The following is a 21,401-nucleotide window of genomic DNA, read 5'->3' as shown; positions in this document are numbered from 1 at the left end:
GCATATCGATATGATTGTAAGACTCACAGTCTACTGAGTCCATCGATGCTAATTAAGTCTGGAGTTGGTCATTGTTGATGTTTTAACAGTTGCTTCTGTGTTACCTTGCTCTGATTTTTATTAGATGATTTTAATAGTTTTCTTCACTTTGCATGAGTCTGTTCAAATTTCCATTTTTCTCACATGAATGGTTCTGTAAAGGTTTTCCTTATGCTTGAGCATGTTCTGTATCAAGCCTGTTCAAGAAAAAACATGTTCCTCTTTATGTAACCTACAAACCATACTAGCTCAATGATTGTAAAAAGTGATTTTTTTATTTTAACCAGTGTATGCAAGACACTGTGATGACATTTATGTGGGTACACCAAGAAATAAAGTAGGGGAAAGGGCTTAGAGTGTAAGAACAGTTTCCCAGAAATGAGTTAGTGCTTTCATCTTTGATGAAAATGAGGAGTTGATTTACTTGGTGAAAATGTTCAGGAGTTTTTCAGGATGTTCCTTTAAACACAAAGTAAAATGTAGGTGTTACTAGACTGTTGCTACTATGGCCCTTGTAAAAGTAAAATTAAGTTTTCTCTGAAAAAAACCAAAATACATATAAATTTTCCTGTTTCATTTAGCCAGCAATTTTGTATTATTTTTACAACTGTATTTGAATTCAAACAATGTTGATTGAGGAGCAAAATTATTGAAAAGGAGAGGTGAAAAGCAAAAGGTAATTGGGATAATGGCTAAAGAGAAAGTAATCAGAGTTTTCTACTATCTATTAGTAGAATTTACTAATAGCTATTTTGCTCTTATTTAGACTAGTCTGTGTTGCATAAACTGTCAAACAGCTGAGTACTCAATAGGACACCACATTCCCGTTGTAGTATCTTCGTCTTACTCCATTTTCTTAATTTCTTCGTCTTGTTTGCTTCAGAAATGCTGTTTTATGTTTTATACAAGGGGATCCTAGTTCTCCTTCATTCTCTTAGCATTACCTCAGTGTATGCTGTTTTTGTTAATACATCTAATTAATTTTACTAAATGGGAGCTATAGCTACAAGAGAATTTGTTAAAGATATGAATTTATATCAGAACTGTAAAATGTGCTAGGATCTACATAGAAAGGAGGTGGCAGTAGGTGTGGCAGAATTAGGGAGATTTCCACAGTGATGGAGATTGCTACTGATGGTGAGTCATAGCACTTGACTGGAATTTGTAATGTACTTTGTGTTCTGTTTTGTAAAAAGCCCAGGCTGAGCATCAGGGAGGAAGTCTGGCTGTTCATCCGCTGCTAATCATTGTCCTCTGGCTTAGTGGAAACCTTCTGGCTGGAAGGAGAGATTCTCTGAGAGCAACTGAGATTAGTCTCATCCTGCCTTTAACTTAATGTTATGGTTTCATGTAGGTTAAAACTGAATTTTAATGCATTAGGAATATGCTAAAAGGACACAGCAGGGAAGAGCTGGATGGCTAAAGAAGGGGTGTAAAATACTGAGATGAAATTCAAGGATGCAGAGTGATTATGTACTTTGAGACTAATAATCCAAACTAGAAACTGACGTGGGTTAGAAGCAATTGAAAAAGAGAAGAACCTTGGAATACTCAATAGTTGTATGAGGACTGTGAGCTGCTAGTACAGTACAGTGGTTAAAAAAAATCAGATTAAGTCCACAGATATATCAGATAAGAAATTTCCAGTCAAACAGGGAAATGTTAGTGCCATTGCAAAAGGCTGTATCTGAGACTTATTTGGTTAGTCATGTTCAAGAAATTAGAATACCAGCTGGGATGGGTTAGGTCTTGCACTGGAACGGTCAGAAAAATGGAGATGAAATGTAAAAAGACTGATTTGTTCAATGTCTAGTGTTAAGACCTGGAGGATGGGTAGACAGGGAGAGAAGACGACAAAAGAGCTGCTTAAAATAAAGGATGTGTTGCCACACGCAAGCAGACACTTGTTATCTGTCTATATTTTAAAAGCAGAGTAGAAATTTAAAAGCTAAGTATCAAGTGGTGGCATTCTTTAATAGCTTTCTAATTAAAATAATAAGAGTAAGTAACAGGTATGATTTAAGTTTAGAAGAAAGATTAATGATGTGATTTCCATTGTAGTGAAAATGATATGATTCTTAAGAGATTTTAAAGTTTATATAGTAAGGAATAGAGGACTAGATATTTAAATGATGTAAAATAGGGACAATTCCAAATCCAGGTTTTAATTGCATTGCAGGGTTTACGGTACCTTGGAAAAAGTAGAATTAGTTAAGGTCAGAGTGTCAACTTCAGTGTGAATACTGGTCTTCTGCCACTTAAATCAGTGCATCCTACTCTACAAGAGGGTTAGATTCTTTATCTTAGATGGTTGTGTTTTAATATACCACTAGCTGGGTGAACTAAGAGGTATTAAATATAAGGAGTTATATGGCTTGGTGGGGGCTGCCCACATCTACCACAAGCAAAGCAAAAATAAGTCAAAAATAAAACTAGTCTCTTGCTCTGCTGGATGTGACTGCCTCTAGGAGGCATAAATCTGTCTAAGTAAGCTGGTGTGTGCTATGTTATCTTGTAGGATTTCTGTCACAGATTTAGGCTGTCATGTGGGATGCAATACCCAGAATTATTAACAATTGTTCAATATATTATCAGTGGAAAGCACAACGTATGTTATTGTCAGTTTTATAACTGGCGAGGAACACAAATTCTGCATGCTAAATATGGATGATAACGAAGAAGAGCTTGGATTCTCTAATTTTGACAGCTAACTTCTGTTTCAGTGCCTAGGTTGCCGTGATTTATTTGTTACATGCCTAAATAGCCAGACCTAAACCACACAGCCTAAGATTCCTTCATCTCCTCACTGCATGACACTCTTGGATCAAGAGATACACACAAGTGTCTTTGCAGTTTTAATTCCATAGTTTAGATTTGGCAGGATACTATCATGTTTTAACCATATGCCAGAAACCTCTCAAATTTATTTTTAAAGTAACTCAAGGATAACAACAAAAACTACAGCCCATATGACAATTATGTATATTTGTCTAAATCACTTCTTGTATTTCATGGTTGATTCTTGATTCAAATTACAGCATAAAAAATGAGGCATATGGTATTATGCTACCTGGGCGAAGAAGGCATGTCTGTTTTATTTTAATCTTTCAGCTACACCTCATAGCAACTGATTTGAGACATACTGTATTTCATTTTCTCTTTATCTCCATCTAATTATATATTCCAGGAACAAATTCATATTTGCAGGCTCTCCTTAAATAGCTGTTTAGATTATTTTTGTTTAATTTATTTAAGAAGTATTATAAAAATTTGCTGTCATCAATATTGCAAATATATTAATTTATTATGGCAATTGCAATATGTAATGAATACATCATGATTTGCATTCAGCTTTTTTTAATCTGCTGAAAATTGCATATAAAGTGTATTTTTAATAGAGAAAAAGAAGCTAGATGTCCTGAATTTTATATTGTTTCTTGTTTAAAAGGATGATATTATTTAAAGGAACTTAATGAAATCAGTATAAAGTATATTAATTGCATGGAGCAACGATCTTTTATCTTTTCTTTTTTTCTCTGTCCTTTACTCACCATTCTTACTTCATTCTGTGTTTGAATCCTAAACTTCCAAGATATTTAGATCTTATGTTGTCTTTCATGTAATTGAAGACTAAATGACTGATCACTAAGAGACTTTTGAAATTCCGGATTTCCATCCCTTCATACTCCTCTACATGTAGAAGCCTTGTCAATACAGAACTCGGAAGATGGATGTTTTTCTTGACAAGAATGGGACTTGTTTTTTTTGCAGATTCCCAAGCAGCATTTGTTTTCTTAATGTTCATAAGATGTAAAGCATGCAATGTTATTCAAAAAAGAAAATAAACAGAAAAATATAAAGTAGAAAGGTTTACTATAAATATGAATTAGAATGAAATTATAAACCATTAAGTTTGTATCGTATCTTTTCTTTCTTTGGAGATGATAAATTACATTTGGTACGTGCTGACACTGAAGGTAGTAAATGAAACACAAAAACTCCCAGTGAATTTAACTGGAGTAGAGAGAGTTCAATGCTGAGCTCTTTCCAAAGTTTTCTTTGAAGTCAAGAGGAGTTTCCCCTTTAGAAGATCCAGTCAGTAGACTCATGCCAGTTTTTTCAGCCAGATATTCTTTATGCTGCAAAATAAGAGCTCAAGAACGTTGGTGGATAAAATGTTGGAGAGAGAATGTCTGAAAAGGCTAAGTCATTGGCTTGTTAAAGGTGCTAAACAGGATGTTAGAAGTTAAGAGGCTGATAATAAAGTGTAAGTTTGGCCTAAATGGAGTCACTGACTTGTAGTTCTTTTGTGCCATTGGATTGCAAATAGTGGAAAGATAACAGGAGCTTTTTAGTTGATACAGATTTATGCTGTATTGGGGTTATTATGTGGGTTTAGAACTTTATAATACAGCTGGAAATGTTGTAAAGGATTTTACAGATCTTGCTCTGCAAATTTGGGAATTAAAAAAACACACAGGAAATTTCTGCTCAGGCCCAACATCTGTTTTTTGGTGAGATCCCATTTTTGACTTGTCCCACCTCCACCTCCTTCAAAGCTTACATATGGGCACAGTGATACTCATTTCCTCTCTTGCCAGCTCAAGGAAAAAGATTAATTTCAGACACCCCATGTGTCAAATCATCATTTTAAAATTCATACGTCTTGAGATCATTCTTCTTAATTCATTTTCTCGTTACCTTGGCTGAGAGTGAAGATAAGTGGCTTGCCTAAGATCAACTGGATCCAAGTTTAATTCCTACTGAAATAAATGGGAATATTAATCTGTGTCTCAGGTTTAAATAAGGATTTTATTTACAATTTGTGGATCTTCTGGCTTCTAGTTTGGGTTAGGAAATCTCACAAGTGCCTTATAAGACTACTGCAAGACTTACCAGATGGTCAGACATAGAAATTTTCATAAAGCAAAATATGTACTGCTCCTAACAAAGCAAATTTTATATCTTTGAATTGTCTGACAAAGTGACAAATAGTAATAACAGTCATCTCTATATTGGCTAGGATCGCAAGGGTTTGGTTTTGTTTTTTTTTTAATTTAGGCTTGGCTTAAAGGTGGAATGCTGGGTAGCGAGAATGAAGTTGCACTTAATTTCTCTTAGTTTTAGTGCTAGGGTCTTTTTTGGTGTTTCAGAGGAAAAAAAGGTAGCTCCAATTCTTGTAGCATCTGGGTTGCAAGATTCACTTGTTTATGCAAGTGTGTATTTGAATTTCAGTTTCTGTGAGACTATCACACAATGAGAAACCAGTGCAGTGTAGGTACCGCTCAGAGATAAAGCTGAAATGAATTCTTGTCACCCTCTGCTCTTTCACAACATAAATATTTGAGGCATTTAACCAAGGTGATGATTCTCTGAAATTTTAGGAATTGAAGGTTATTGAGATCCTTTGATGTGTCAAATGTGGAAGAAATTATATTTAAAGAAACTGAGGGGGACTTCAGAGAAGTAGTTATTTAGTACTCCAGGGTGTGTTGAATTCTCTTCTGTTGTTTTGCTCTCTCTATCATTTTACAAAGATGAAATATTTTGCTTAGCATTCTTCTTTTCCCCCAAATGTATATTTGAAAAGATAGATGAAGTATGAAAGAGAAGTGTGTATTAAAGATGGTGTGTGGTATTGTGAACTCGTTGGGGAATGCGTACCATCTTATAATGTGTGCCAATGTACATCGTAATGCATTTGTGGACCTTGACATACAGGGTAATGAAGGAACATCAATTAACTGAACGTCAGAAAATATTGGAACAGAAAAATATTAATTTTAAGAATGGTGGGAAAAAAGCTATCAGACACAAATTTATAGGAAAAAGTTCCCTTTGGCTATCTAATCCATCCATCTTCTGTCACAGAAAACCTTATCAGGATATTGAAACTCTGAGGAAAGTTACTTTATTGGCTCATTTGGAATTTCTGAGATAAGAGGATGTAATATGATGCCTGAGGCTCCATGATGAAAATCAGGCTTTCCTACCGTGCTAAATACCAGTAAAGCTAATTCAGTGTTTTTGCTTTTCAGCAAAAGGGAAATATTTTATTACTGCTGTATTAGTGTATACTTGTATAGCCCTTTTGGGGCAGAAATGTCAAAATGGTGTGCAGTTGAGATAAAAGATTTTTCTGTTTTGTAATACGCTGATAGTGACAGCAGTTATAAGGAATGGTATAGAATTTATTAAATATGAGATTGTGAGTCACATTCAGATTTTATTTTTTTGACTGTCTGGCCTTTTAGTCAATCTTTCACTCCGAAGCAATCAGAAAACTGATAAATGCATTGTTTACATTTCAGGAAAATACTTCCAGGGATTGTTTTAAGGGTTGCTTTTTAATCTTAAGGCGTTAGAGTTGGAAGTAATCAGCTCATGACTTCACAATTTTACTGGGTTAAACATAGTAATTAGCGGCAAAAATTTCAATCATAGTTTGGGACAAAATTCTAACGTTGCAAAAGTTGACAAATAAGTTGCAGGTGATGAGAAGGGAAGTGCACTTTCTGTCAGAACATTGTAGCTGATACTGTTTTTAGATAATTGTCTTGTTAAGTGAAGATTTATTTTATGGTTTAGTGTAAATGAATGAAAGTTACTCCAATTGTTATATTCCAACTGAGTTTTTTATTTGCATTAAATACACTTAGGAGAGTGCTTCTCAACAGCTCTTGCAACAAAAAAATAGATTTATTACATGCAAAAACTGCTCAAAGGTACATTGGTAAAAAACTGCGCTGGGTAGACATTTCTTCTTTGTTTGGCCTTTTTTTTTGTCCACAGATGTTAGCTGTTTTGTATGGGAATAAAGGTGTTAGTTTATGAGTTTCTTGGGAAAAAAAAAAAAGTTTAAAGGCTTTGAATGCATGAGATGTGTGGACTGAAGCGCCAGAGGACATTGGTGGAATGTTAGGTGAAGCCCATAGGGAAATAATTCGACAGCAGCATCTGGAAAGGAATTGTATGTGGCTTTAGGGTTTACTTTTAATGCAAGTAGTTAAGATGAGATTAAATATAGGTGTTACTATGTGAGAAATGGGGGAGCCAGGTAAGTGATGAAGGTATATCATGTGGAACACTGGGATTAGGAAAGAGATTTAACAGAATCCACAGCTGATCGCAGCTGAATTTTTAAAAGCCTGGAAACATAATTTGAATTGAACTATATGTTGGCTTCATATAAAGCAAAACAGTTTACCTGAAGAATTTGTTGGGAAAGAGAAGAGAGAGGATAGGCAAGTTCCTTGGCCCTGTTGTGCCTGAATGGTACGAAGAAGACAGAAAGTTAAGCTGCTAAACCAGCTGGCTGTTGGCTATAGAGAGAGGAATCAACTGGTGATTGAGAACTGTCTTGTCTCCCAGCTGTTTTTTGATATTTTGGACTTGGTTCAATTGCCTAAGCACAGTTGCTTGGTGCCATGCGAGTTGCCCTGGAGTAGCTGAGATGGCTTGATATCTTGACAGATATCAAGAGATATATATGGGAGATCTGTGCCCTCTGGCACATTAACTGGAAGTGGGATGCATCTCAAATGCACTAGATGCCCGTAATTAGCCATCTGACTTGTGCCCTTACTGCTCACCTGAGTTGTTTCACATGCTTTTGGCCATTGCTGATAGTGCTGAGAAGTGGCTTGATTGGGTGATCCACGCTTCATTGCTGATGCCTTTTAAGATGCCATATAATATCTTACTCTACGTCCAGCTTCCAAAAAAGGCATGGGTCCTGTGTCCTACATGCTGTGTTTAGGGAACCTTAAGACATTATGTGTGAATATATAAATTGACTGTACTGGGATACCTAGCACACCTGTAGACATTAGTGTGGAGATACCTGAGTTCAGGTGTCTTAAAGTCCAGTTGAATCCTGCCATCGAGGACGCTTCAGGACATTTTGACCTTAGTGAGTAGTATGGCTGGATTTCCGTTTAGCCTTTAATTATTACCTTTGGTCAGAGTTTAAAACAATTCTTTGGTCAAGATTCCATATCACAATAAAGTGAAAGTACAGCTAATGGTAATACTATTAGATATTTTTTACTTATTTTGTGCTTAGTTAACACTGACCCGTAGATCTTCCTACTAGTTTTACAACAATGCGTATTTCTTTCTCATCTGTTCTACAACTTATTATCCAGAATATGAAGGCTGAAAAAAATATTCCTAAATTTGTAAAGTCTAAAAATGGAAGCAATAAAAAATAAAGAAATCTCGTGATTCATTTTGCCATGACAATGCTTAATCTCAGAAAGTCTGAAGTGATATGATCCCATTTTGGTTTTGTCTTTGTCATAGGTTTTCTAGTACAGGTCTGTTTTCTTCTGCTGGTTCCATCCCACTGATTTCAGGTTTGCATGATTAGAACCTGTTAAAATCTTATTACATTACTATTTAGTGTAATTGGAAATTTAACCAGTTCAGCAGAAGCTGTGACGTATAATTGTAATATGACTACTTTTTAATAAGCTCATAAAAGCTGACAAACATTTTAAAATGTTTATTTTAAAAATAAGGCAGCATATCTGTCTTTTTTCTAAATTTCACATAAGGGAATTTTTCAATAGCTTTAATTATTATCAGTTAAATGGGCAGAAAATTATATTCTCTAAATATGCTCACATTTGACTGATTCCTTTGTGAAAATGAAACATTTTTATAATGTCAAGAATGGTGTAGCATTCAAGATACCATAATTTCCTTTCTACTATTGGAAAATTATTATGGTAACACTTTGCAGATGTTATTTTTCTAAAGAGCTTTATAAATTTTCAATGGTCCTGAAGGATGAGTGGCTAACTGTGGCTAAATAAATAACCATTAAACTACTGTCATTTTTATCAGTGTCTTTTGGGAAGAGAGGTATGGAAAACATAGTGATGGGCCAGCTGTACTTGAATTAAAGATTTCCTTGATCTTTTAGGCAATGCCTTTGGACACAGAAGGTGATTTTGATGACAATAATAATTGAGAATAGTTGCATTACTTTCAACTTTTTACTTGGGTTCTTGAAGATCTATGCATAACTGGCTTTTATTGACAATGAGGTATTTAAAGAGACTTGTCTGATAGGGTGATGGGGCTGGCTTGTCAATGTATTTGTTTTCCCCATTGATAGCCCAAAGCATTATAAAGGACAAATGACTTTCACATGCTGGTCTTGTAAGGATGATCATGCCTCTGCTTTTTCAATGTGTGTGGAAAAACACCACTCCTTCTGCCTTCTAGAATTCTGTCTTCAGTCTTCCCTGTAAAGCACCATACACACCATAATACTATTACCATAAATAATAGTAAAGGAAAGTGTGGGAGGTTTTGGCTCCAGTGTCATCAGTATGCTGTTGATCTCAGTTCTCTGTATCCTTTTCATCCAGCCCAGATGGTAGAGTATAATTGCTTTTCCAGGCTTTGACCAAGATAGGGATATGGATGAAAGTGAGTTGGCTGCAAATCAACTTGGTTAATGGAGAAATGCTGCTTGTTAGCCAAGGGAAGCATTTAGGGAAATAGAAAGTAGGGAAAGGTAATGTATACACCATGTCCTGAAAATACATTTTTAATTTTTGCTAAAGTAGTCATTTTAGTAAGTAAGTAAGAAGCTGTGTTGTCCTCTTACTAACAACAGAGGCCTGTAGTACCATTTATTATTAATTATTCCATTGTAACGCAAGTCTAACTGTGGTTGTCTGTGCCTCTGCTACCACCTGACTCTAGTAATGCATTCCCTTCATCATTATTTTGCAAGTTATCCAAAATTATCTGTGACTACACCACATCTGTTTGCTTTTAGGTTGCATGAGCGGTTAGCTGTAATTGACACTTAAATTCAAACCTCTGCAATTCCACGTGCTCTACATTTGTTGAAAATAGCAACAAATGTTTTTTAGAAGATGGCAAGTCAAGTTGTCAGTGATAATTCAGAGGGGTCAGGCTCATCCAAGAGACTGTTATTTGAGAAATTTGGTCCATTTTTTTGTTCTGTCAGGTTGTGAATGATTTTATGTAGAATACAGACATAAATATTACAGAAGGAATTTCTTTGTTTTATAAGATTGTGAGCAGTCTTTGGGCTTGATTTCATCTTGAGTATTTGTCCTGTAATGCTGCTACTTTTTTTCAGAGCATCCAGTGTCACGGCAGAGAACTGGATGTGGTTTGCAGTTGCTCTTAGAATTAACTGCTCCTTCTGTTAGACATTCAGTCCCCAGTTCCTGAGGTTTCCTTTTTGCAGGGCTGTCAGAACAGCAGTTTCGATAGCCTGCATCTGCCTGTGCAATTTTCTGATCCACTGGAGCTCACATTTGGCAAATTTTAAGCCGTGACCACCAGAGATGTCTGTGTGACTCTCCATTGACATGTCATAAGTTGTTGTTCTTGGCAGTATGGTTAGAATGTATCACGGACTGTCAAGATTTTGTTCACAATTTAAATTTTGTCACAATTTAAAATGAGTAACTTCATGCAATTCAAGTGTTCACATTTCTTACCTTTGCTTACTAAAGGGAAAGGCTTCTAGAGTTCTGTAACTTATCTTCACATCATAATAATTTTTATGCATATTTTCCACTATACTTTCATTGGCTTTCTTCAAACTGGAGACAGCCTGGGCTGCGGTGATGATGCACTGGGGGAGTTTGCAGTCCTGAGAGATACGGGTCAGGCAAAGACTCAAGTCAGGACCCTGAATATTAGGAAAGCAAACTTCCAGCTGTTCAAGGACTTATTCAATAGCACCCCCTGGGAAACTGCCCTCAGGGACAAGGGAGCAGAACAGAGCTGGCAGATCTTTAAGGAGGTTTTCCGTGGAACAGAGCTGGCAGATCTTTAAGGAGGCTTTCCGTAGAATGCAAGAGCTCTCCATCCCTGGGTGTAAGAAATCAGGAAAGGAAGGCAAGAGACGGGCATGGCTGAGTTGAGACCTGCTGGTCAAACTAAAGGGCAAGAAGGAAGTGCACAGGCAGCAGAAGCAGGGACAGGTATCCTGGGAAGAGTATAGGGATGCTGCCTGGTTGTGTAAGGATGGGGTCAGGAAGGCCAAGGAATAGCTGGAGCTGAACTTGGCAAGGGCTGAAAAAAATAATAAGAATGGCTTCTACAGGTACGTCAGCCAGAAAAGGTCAAAGAAAGTGTACACCCCATGCCTGCTGGTCAAACTAAAGGGCAAGAAGGAAGTGCACAGGCAGCAGAAGCAGGGACAGGTATCCTGGGAAGAGTATAGGGATGCTGCCTGGTTGTGTAAGGATGGGGTCAGGAAGGCCAAGGAATAGCTGGAGGTGAACTTGGCAAGGGCTGAAAAAAATAATAAGAATGGCTTCTACAGGTACGTCAGCCAGAAAAGGTCAAAGAAAGTGTACACCCCATGATGAGCAAGACTGGCAAAATGGTAGCAACAGATGAGGAGAAGGTTGAGGCACTCAACAACGTTGTGTAAGGATGGGGTCAGGAAGGCCAAGGAATAGCTGGAGCTGAACTTGGCAAGGGCTGAAAAAAATAATAAGAATGGCTTCTACAGGTACGTCAGCCAGAAAAGGTCAAAGAAAGTGTACACCCCATGATGAGCAAGACTGGCAAAATGGTAGCAACGGATGAGGAGAAGGTTGAGGCACACAACTTTTTTGCCTCAGTCTTCACTGGAACCTCTCTCTTCTCACACCTCTCGAGTGGATGTACTGCAAGGCAGGTACTAGGGGAACAAAGTAGCTCCACTGTAAGAGGAGATCAGGTTCGTGACCACCTGAGGAACCTGAACACATAGGACCTGACGAGGTGCATCTCAGTCACTTAATCATGGAATGGTTTGAGTTGGAAGGGACCTTAAAGATCAGCTAGTTCAAACCCCCAAGTCCTGAGGGAATTGGCTGATGTAGTTTCAAATATCACTCTATGATATTTGAAAAGCCATGGCGGTCAAGTGAAGTCCCCGGTGACTGGAAAAAGGAAAACGTTGCACCCATTTTTAAAAAGAGTAAAAGGGAGGACCCTGGGAACAACTTACCCGTCAGCCTCACCTCTGTGTCTGGGAAGATCATGAAGTAGATCCTCCTAGAAGCTATGCTGAGGCACATGGAGGACAAGGAGGTGATTTGAGGCAGCCAGCATGGCTTCACCAAGGACAAGTCCTGCCTTACCAGCTGAAGTCAAGGTAGATGACATCTGCTACTCTCCCTTCATCTAGCCAACCAGTTACAACATCATAGAAGGCTATCAGATTGGTCAAGCATGATTTATCCTTGGTAAATCCGTGTTGACCAATACTGATAACTTCTTGATCTTCAATGTGTTTAGAGATGACGTCCAGCATGAGCCGCTCCATTACTTTCCCTGGGTAGACTAATTGGCCTGTAGTTCCCTAGATCCTCCTTCTTGCCCTTTTTGGGGACTGGTGTGATATTTGCCTTCCTCCAGTCCTCTGGCACTTCTTCTGTTCTCCAAGATATCTCAAAAATGGTAAGAGAGTGGCTTAGCAGTAACATCCGCCAGTTTTCTCAGCACTCGTGGGTGCATCCCAACAGGGCCCATGGACTTGTGGGTGTCTAGTTTGGCCAGGTGGTCTCTAACCCAGTCCTTCCCAACAGAGGGGGATTCTTCCTCTCTCCAGACCCTCTCCCTTGTCTCCAGGGTCTGGGATTCATGAGGGCCAGCTTTGGCAGTGAAGACCGAAGCAAAGAAGGCATTCAGCAACTCCGCTTTCTCTGTGTCTTCCACCACCAAGGCACCCACCTCATTCATTAGCGGGCCCACATTTTCCCTAGCCTTCCTTTTTTTATTGATATATTGAAAAAAAGCTCTTCTTACTATCTTTAACTGTTGTTGCCAAGTTAAGTTCTCCTTGGACTTTTGCCCTTCTAATTTTTCTACGGCAGACCTATGCTACACCTTGATATTGTTCATAAGTAGCCAGCCCCCTTTTCCAGAGACTGTAGACCTTCCTTTTCTCCCTGAGGTCCAGCCAAAGCTCTCTATTTAGCCAGGCTGGCCGCCTTCTCTGTCGATTCATTTTATGGACCTGGGGATGGCTTTATCCTGTGCTTTTGAGAGTTCCTCCTTGAAGTATGACCAGCCTTCCTGGGCACCTTTGCCCTTCAGGACTGCCTCCCAAGGGACTCTCTTGACCATGCTCCTAAACAGTCCAAAGTCTGCCTTACGGAAGTCCAAGGTGGCCGTTCTGCTGGCTCTCTGACTTGTTCATCACTGCTTACTAGATAGAATTCTTTTTACAAAATATTAATTTCTAATTTCTAAATCAAAGTCATAGTTTTTTTCTTATCAATCATTAGTTAATATTATTTGCACTTTATGACCTTTGTGTTTACCGTTAAATTCCTCTCTGTAAGCAGAATTAGATCAAACAACTGGCCACTTGAGCTGAGTTGAATTCCCCTGTGTTTAAAATCTTATTTCTTCTGTTTTCATATGAATGATTTGTATTTTATTGTAAACAGCCCTGCAACAATTTAGTAAGTGTACTAGTAGATTATATTAGAATCTAATAATTAATGGAAATGACAGTAGGAATGTTACAGCTATTACTTTACAATAGAAATCTCTACAGTGACTTCTCAGTCAGTTCAGATAATCTCCCAATATATGTAAATCACTACTGTTTCATGAGCTCACACAAACCCTCTAATAAAAGCTGTAAGCACGTTCAAATTATATTAGAAGAAGTGGACTAAAGTAATAACTGTGGGTTTAATCCCCAGTATAAGAGAGACGTAGACATACTGGATCAGACCCAGCAAAGGGCCATGAAGATGATTAATGGATTGGAGCATCTGTCATATGAGGACAGGCTGAGAGAGCTGAGAGTGTTTAGCCTGGAGAAGAGGCTCAGGGAGATCTTCTATGTAGGAATATTTACTAGGGTGAATAAGGAAGACAGAGTCACTGACAGGACAAGAGGCAGTGGGCACAAACTGAAGTACAATAAATTCCATTTAGAGATCAGAAAAGTCTTTTTTTACTGTGAGGGTGGTCAGCACTGGAACAGGTTGCCCAGGAGTCTCCATCTGTGGAGATACTCAAGACCCAGCTGAATACAATTCTGGGCAACCTGCTTTAGTTGACCATGCTCTGAGCAGGAGTGGTTGAACTGGATGATCTCCAGAGGTTCCTTCTGACCTCAAGGATTATTTGGTTTATTCCAGATAAGTTAACTGTGCAACTAACTGTTATCATTCTGTAATGATTTACTTGCATTTTATGCTTTGCTCTCCTATGGATGATCTCCAGTTGATTGAATTCTTTTTTGAAGTAGGGCGTCCAAAAGGGCCTCCAAAACTAGACATAGTATTCCTAAAGTGTCAGGCTACAGTTTTATCTATGATATCCCTGTTTATAGCCTAGGATTAGATTTGCCATTTCATTTTTTTTCTTTTATTTTTTCTTGAGAGCATAACGTTAATGACTTAGCTTCAGTTTCTTAATGACTTACATTCAGTTTGTTATTCATTTTAATATCCCAGTCTTTTTCTACAGAACTGTTTTGTCGGGTACCCTCTATGCTCTACTTTACAAAGATCTTTCTTTGGGGGGTCAGAATTATTAAAATGGAGAAATAAGCACAATAGACAATAGAATTTGTAAGGGTCAAATATGCAAAATTTCTTTTACTTAGTCAACATCAGATACAATAAGGATAGTCTTTAAGTGTTGTGTTATATATTGCTTTTATTCAAATACATCATATTTATTTCTATAGTATGTCAATGGAATTTTGAATTCCAGTCCTGTGGTCTAAAGCACTTGCAACTGCTTTGTTTGTGGTATTTCTGTGTTATCATTCAGGTCATGAATATGCAGTGGTATCATAAGAAAAAATTACTTAATGAAAGCTTCTCAAGGGCTGATGAGTTTTTTTGCTAGTCATGGCCTGTTCCTGGCTACTGTTCTCCCAGGGGTCATGTCAGCAGCATATGGCAGAAGTTCTAGGGTGAATACTCAGTTTATCTTTACTGAGGGATATTTACCAGGCATGTCCTACTGTTTTCTGAATATCTGTGTATATTCTTTATATTTCACAGGTGAATCTTCTCCATTTTCCCTCTAGTTAACTTGGGAATTAATGTTTGAAATCTGCCTTTCAGCAGTGTGAACTATATAAACAAGTCTCTGCAATACCACCTGAATCATTATTTGATTATGTACTGAAACTTTAATTTCTTCCTGTTTATTTCCTCTATGTCTTGTAAAGTTTAGAGGCGTTTATGTGTTCAGAAGATAGACCACTGTTTTCTTTGTTCTCCTTCCAGCAATCATATTATTTATCTCAGAGCCTTCTCCCAGTTTTGGGCATTTGTCCATGTCACTGCACGTATTCATATGGAGTTATGATGCCACCTCCCTGCTGACCCTTGTTTAAAATTGCTTTCCTGAGTAATTCTTCCTTGCACAAGATGGATCTACCTTTGCTCAGTTGTCCTCTGTGCCAGAACACCACCTTGTGGAAAAGGAAAGCAGAGCTTCATTTTTGCTTGATTAGAAAGATTGAAAAGACCCGAACCTTCAGATTCTTCTCCTTTACTTTTGACTCCTTTCAGTTATTTCTGGGCAGCTCTGGGTAATATTTACCTGTGCTACTAGTGCCGATATGAATGATCTGCATGGAATAGCAGAATGAACCTCAGCACCTTTACTAGAAGTTCTGAAGCAGTGACAGAGCTTAAAGAAGTATTTTTATTTAATTTGATTACATTTATGGTTATCTTAAGAAGATTATACTGCTCTAATTAAGGTTTACTAGGATTTTCTATAATAAACTTGAATTTTCAGCTATTTATACCTCAGGGAAAATGTTTCCATAGAGAAATTTGGCATTCAGTCTCTCAAGCTGAATGGTATGGTTTTCCTTTTTTCAATTTTTTTTTTTAAAAGACTCTTTGGCTGCATTCTGTTTTGAGGGAGGCAATATTTTGTGGTTTTATATGCTTTTTGTTCTCCCTTGGCAAGGCTTGATACATGGAAAAAACAAATTTTCCAGGCTCTTAGTCTTTTATGTCAACTATTTCCTTTTTGTTATTTCAAACATTGTAGCTTGGTAGTCATTAGTTTTTAACAGAGCTACTATATATTTCAATAAGCAGTCACCTCTAAATATCTACCATAATTACTTTTTATACTTTGTTACATGAAAATACTTCATACTATTTAGTAAATATTTTTTCTGAAACAAAATTGTTTTACCTGACATGCTTAGCGCTTAATGCGTATTTCTTTTGAATTCTCTTATAAAAACTATTTTTCATTTTTCTATTTATTTCTATTTCTATTTTCTATTTATTATCTGCAGACTATTTAATGCCATATTTGAAGGTGCTGAAATTCTCTAAGTTTGTCTCGTGGTTGTTTCCGAAAATCCTTCCTTTTACTCAAGGGGATGGGGCACATTTGGAATCCTCCAGTTAGAGTTTGGGAAACTCGATCCCTCAATTCAGGAGGCCCAAGTCCTGGTTAAGGTCTGATGCCATCCAGATAGTAAACAGAGACATGTTTAAATTCTGCATAAGTTCTTAAAGACTTCAGTCTGTTACGTGGATTTGAAACTTGCCTGGTAAATGCAGATGGCATTGAGCCTGACACAGAACGTGACTGGTGGCTCAGGTGACTTTTTCAGCTGTGTTTAAAGTGATGTCCAAATATTCCTCAAGCGTGACGCTGGTCAGAAGACTTCCTAAGAAAACCAGGAATCTCTTTTTTCATCCCGACAACATTGTCAAGTACATATCTCCAAATTCTTGGAAGAATGGCGTGACTGCTAGGTTATTCATTCATAGGACAGGTGAGATTCAGCTGAAGAGGTACTCCTTTTCTCCTCTGATTTGGCTTGGACCACAGAATGGAAAAATGCTAGAGTCATCTTAGCAGAAGATAGTACATGTACTCATAGAGTCTCTGATTTGTTTCTGAGTTTTATCCGGTGATTATGCACTGTGAAATGCATAAATAGTACACAGGGGCCTGAATCTAAGTATTTTGCCTCCCTTTTACTTGTTTGTTATCTGAGCTTCAGCAATGCAGCACGAGTTGGGGAAATTAAGTTGGGGAAAAGGATGATTAGAACAGAATTTGTGAGATGAGTAAGAAGCTGTCTGAGGAGGAAATAAGAGATGATGTTGAATGCAGATTTGTTAGGCCATTTATTAAAGAGACATTGATGGTGGAGTTCCTCGGGTCTTTTTTTTAAGATGTATTTCTTCTATAGCACTAACCCAGATTTTTTGAGATAATATATGTTTGTGGTAAAGTAATGTAGTCGTGCTAGTCCAGGCGTTTTCACCAGGAAATATTAAGGTAGTAAGATCTGCTGATGACAGAAAGACAGGAGGAGACATCAGTACCACGATGGAGGAACTGAGTGACCTTGAAGACAGGAGCAATCAGTGCACTATAGATGAAACAAGATGAAATTCAGTGCAAAGCAAGACTCTTCTGGCATAAAAACCAAGTTGTGTACTCAAAGCTGTTAGTTTATCAGCTCAAAGAATGGAAGGATTTATCTGTAGTACTGCCTTGAATTTCCACTGTGTGGCCCTTGGGAGAGTCATCCTGTCGCAGGTTCTCAGTGTCATGTTCAAGAACAGTGAATTGGAGTTGAGACTGTCTAGTGGACAGCAAGGCTATAGAGAAAATCAGGGGATGAGAGACCTGGACTGGGGCTCAAAGAGATGATATCACGGATGGAGAATAGATGTCAGTACTTTCCATTCCAAACTTCTGTCCCCTCTGAAGTCCAAGGGCTGCAGATGTCCTCTGAACGGCCATGTGAATGGCTACTGCGTGTTCTGTAGCTGTGTGAACTGCTCTGTAAAGACAGGTAGAGCTCTTTGATTTCAGCACAAGTTTTACCGCAGTAGGAACTGAATAGGATTTACAGGATTTGGCCTAGAAATAGAACATTTTTGCCACCGAAGTTTTATGGACATTTTTCATGCTCTAAATTAAGCTTTGGTTCACATAATCTATTTTAGCTCTTTTTTTCCAGTCACAGCTTTACTCATTGTGCAGCTGTGGCATTTGTCTTGTAACAAGAAGGATCTGATAATCATGAAATAACCCAGATTTATGCCCGTAGTCCTGAAGTGGTGCCATATTTGTGAAAATAACTTAAAAAAGGAGAAACAATATGCAGCAGATGTGGAGGTTTTACCTTCACATTTAAGTAGGTTTATGCTGTCAGTGAGTGTGGGCTTAGCACAGCCTGACAGAGTTTTAACTTACCAGATGTTCCACGTGATCAAATAGATACTATACAGCTGTTTCCCATTCTTTTTACTGGACTCAGATAAATACACAGTAAATGCTCTGAAATATGTTTATTGTATTTTGGCTAGTATTGTGGCTTGTTGCTGCAGAGAATTTACTTTAATCCACGGGCACAGAGAACTTGGGGAGAAACCAAAGGTGCTGCAGGAGTGCTCATTTTCCGTTACCAGGAGGAGAAATTAGCGGCTGCTAATTAGTTAGCTGACGATACTAGACACGGGGAGGGATGAAAAATGGGTTTTTCATCTGGTTGCGGGTGATGTGAGATTAGTGGCCATATTTATGCCCTGCAGAAGTGAGTTTTGGTCTCTGGGTGAGCTGCTGAGCTGACATCCCCCCGGGCTGGCGGTGCTGGTGTTCCCCTGGTGTATCCCTCACGCTAATCCCAGCGTGGGCTTTCAACACCAGAAGGGAGACACCGGGTCGGGTTCTGTATCCAGTGCAATACAGAAAACAGGGGGTCTGCAGAGCTCCTGGCGAGGGCTGCCTGCCTCCCTCCCTCTGCTCCTCCAGGTGCGGGCAGCCTGCCCCAAGTTGGGCATTTAATGTGTTTTTGGAGACAGGCAGCTCTTGGGAGTCAGCCTGAGCAACTGCTCCGAACTGTTGCAGGATTTAAAGGCCCGGGTTATTTTAACTGCCACACCTGTCAACTTGATTCAACAACAGAGCAGCTAAATAATAAAAAAGGAAGTTTCATTTCCCTTCACCTGCTTTTCTGTTCTTGTTTCTCCTTCCTCCCCCTCCAACTCCCTGTGCTCTCCCTAGCCCTTTGACCTTACCACTGCCTTCCTTCCCTCTTGTCACTGTTAGCCTCCTGCCTTTCCAGAGCTGCTCTTACACCTGGAAATTTCTTCTTGTCTACCAGGGGCCTTCCTTGTTATCCTCTGAATCCTTCTTTAAAACCTTCACCTTCAGGCAGAGGAATTACTTTCATCTTTCATTAATAATCTCTTCAACATTTCTTGACTGCTCTGTTATTTTCAGATTTATAGCCTAGTCTTGCAAACGTTTACAGAGAAGTAACTGTTCAGTTAAATTGAGAACATTCTGTTAGAAGTTTGGAGGACTGGATTGTTCTTGGGAGGCTTTTTGAAATGGGAATATTTCTCACTCTGTAAAACACAATGTTCATTTATGGTTTTATGTACATTTTTATAATAAACATTTGTGGCCTCAGAGGAGCAGTGGAACATGCACACGGATAACTTCTGCTTTTAACTTTTATTCCCTAACTCAAGGTGTGGAACATGTTCTCACAGATTTTTAAAGGCCATAAGCAAACTTAATGTTGACAGTATGACTTTATACCCAGAATCATATGAGAGGACAAGTACAAGCTGTATCTTTGATCTTGGTGACCTTCATTGTTTTGTGTTTCAGTACTGATTTTTATTTCAGGAATCTCAAGCATCTGGACTGCCTGAGTACATAAAGATTGTAGAAGTTGGGCCAAGGGATGGATTACAAAATGAAAAGGTAATTTTTCTATTGTTTTTTTTTTTGTGTGTGTGTTTTGACATGGACAGTTGTGTCATTTTCATTGTGTAAAACACATACATCCTGCTAATTGTGTTTCTTCCATTTGGTGCTGTAAATATATTTATTTATTTTCATATTAATAACTGTTTTGTATATTAGAAGTATATTCCTATTTAGCCAGATATTAAATAATATAATTTCTTTCTATATTTGGTTAACTAACCTTTCTGTTACTCAAATGCCATTTCTTCTTCTGGAATTTGTCTTGTCAGTCGATAACATCATTGATAAATGCCATGAAACACTAGCTATCTTCATAATAAGTGTTTGTGCTACAAGTGCTACTATAGTAAGAATAGTACAATAGGTTTCATCATACTTCCTGCTGAGCAGGCATGGAAAAAAAAAAAAAGAAATTACTCTTTTGATAATATTAGTTGGCTGAAGGGTGGTAGGGAAGCATGGAAGAAGATTGGAAGAGACTATGTAAAACAGGGTATGCGTATCAAAACAGTCATCTCTGTCCACCAACATGAGGATAAGCTTGCATATATTGTTGTTACTGATATAAAAAATGTTAGTAGTAGTAACAGAATGGAATTACTCTGCCTCAGCTGTGGAGCTTTTTTTTGCCCCTTTTTTTCTAGTTGGACTATTCTGTCTTACTGTTTCCTTTGTCGCTTTTTTTCTAGGTTGGTGTTTGGTTACTAACAATGAGTGAGGCCAGATCTATAACCATTTACACAGAAATCATTCCTCATTCTTTTGTGGTGGACAAAAAAAGGAGTAGGATCACATGTACTGCCTAGCACTTTGCTTATGCAGTAGCTTCCTACTGTCAGGAAACAACACAGTTATGGTATAATGTATGATGATAGTTCATTATATAAAAGCAAAAGTATTGATTATGTACCCACAACATTTCACTTACAAAAGTTTCTTACCGCATGAAGTATTTACTGTAGTCTGTCTCCATGTCCATAGGTGATAGTCCCAACTGATATCAAAATTGAGTTAATCAACCGGCTTTCCAAAACGGGCCTGCCAGCAGTAGAAGTGACCAGTTTCGTTTCATCCAAATGGGTGCCTCAGGTAGGTAAAATCGTCACCATTCAGAACTATTTCAATTTAAATGCCATTCCGTGCAGTGGAGTTTTCCAGTAATATAGCCTGTATAATTATTCAAGGAAATGGAGCAGATATAATGTTGTTTATTTTTAAAATGGGATGCTGTTGTCACAGTTCTCAAGTTTTGCGCTTTCATTCAGATCAGCTGAAGTTGGGCTAATCACTGAAAAGTAGTCAAAACTGAAGAAAAGCCAGTAAGCTGGGCAGAAAGCTGGTTAAATCCCCTAACTCATCAGCAACAAGAGCAGGTTGCTCCAGAAAGGAAGTGGAGCTGGAAGCCAAGCATGAAAACAAGGGCAGCAGAGGTTGTAGCCTCGTTGACCAAAGGGCAGTCCAATGGTCCATGAGAGCAGAGCAAGTCTGGTGAGGGTAACCAGGGCAGGCAAGAGGACACATACTCAGGTGAGTCTGCAGTGACGTGGCAGGTCCCAGGTTAAGCCCAGAAGTCATGTCTGGGAGACATAGTCAGGATCCAGTCACTAAGGTAC

The 21,401-nt window shown here is 38.3% G+C and overlaps 1 protein-coding gene across 1 annotated transcript in view; it reads left to right on the top strand.

The window, feature by feature from the left end:
- Positions 1 to 12,489: 12,489 nt before the first annotated feature.
- LOC106891811 (3-hydroxymethyl-3-methylglutaryl-CoA lyase, cytoplasmic-like) overlaps positions 12,490 to 21,401 on the top strand; it is a 65,801-nt gene continuing 56,889 nt past the window's right edge. Inside the window, exons 1-3 of the mRNA XM_014948586.1 lie at positions 12,490 to 12,570; positions 19,705 to 19,782; positions 20,770 to 20,877. Coding sequence (XP_014804072.1) covers positions 12,490 to 12,570; positions 19,705 to 19,782; positions 20,770 to 20,877 — 267 coding nt within the window. The remainder of the gene's footprint in view (positions 12,571 to 19,704; positions 19,783 to 20,769; positions 20,878 to 21,401) is intronic.

This window comes from Calidris pugnax, unplaced genomic scaffold (genome assembly GCF_001431845.1).
Source record: "Calidris pugnax isolate Ruff unplaced genomic scaffold, ASM143184v1 scaffold163, whole genome shotgun sequence".
Lineage (NCBI taxonomy): Eukaryota > Metazoa > Chordata > Aves > Charadriiformes > Scolopacidae > Calidris > Calidris pugnax.
This window is presented reverse-complemented; position numbering and strand designations above follow the sequence as displayed.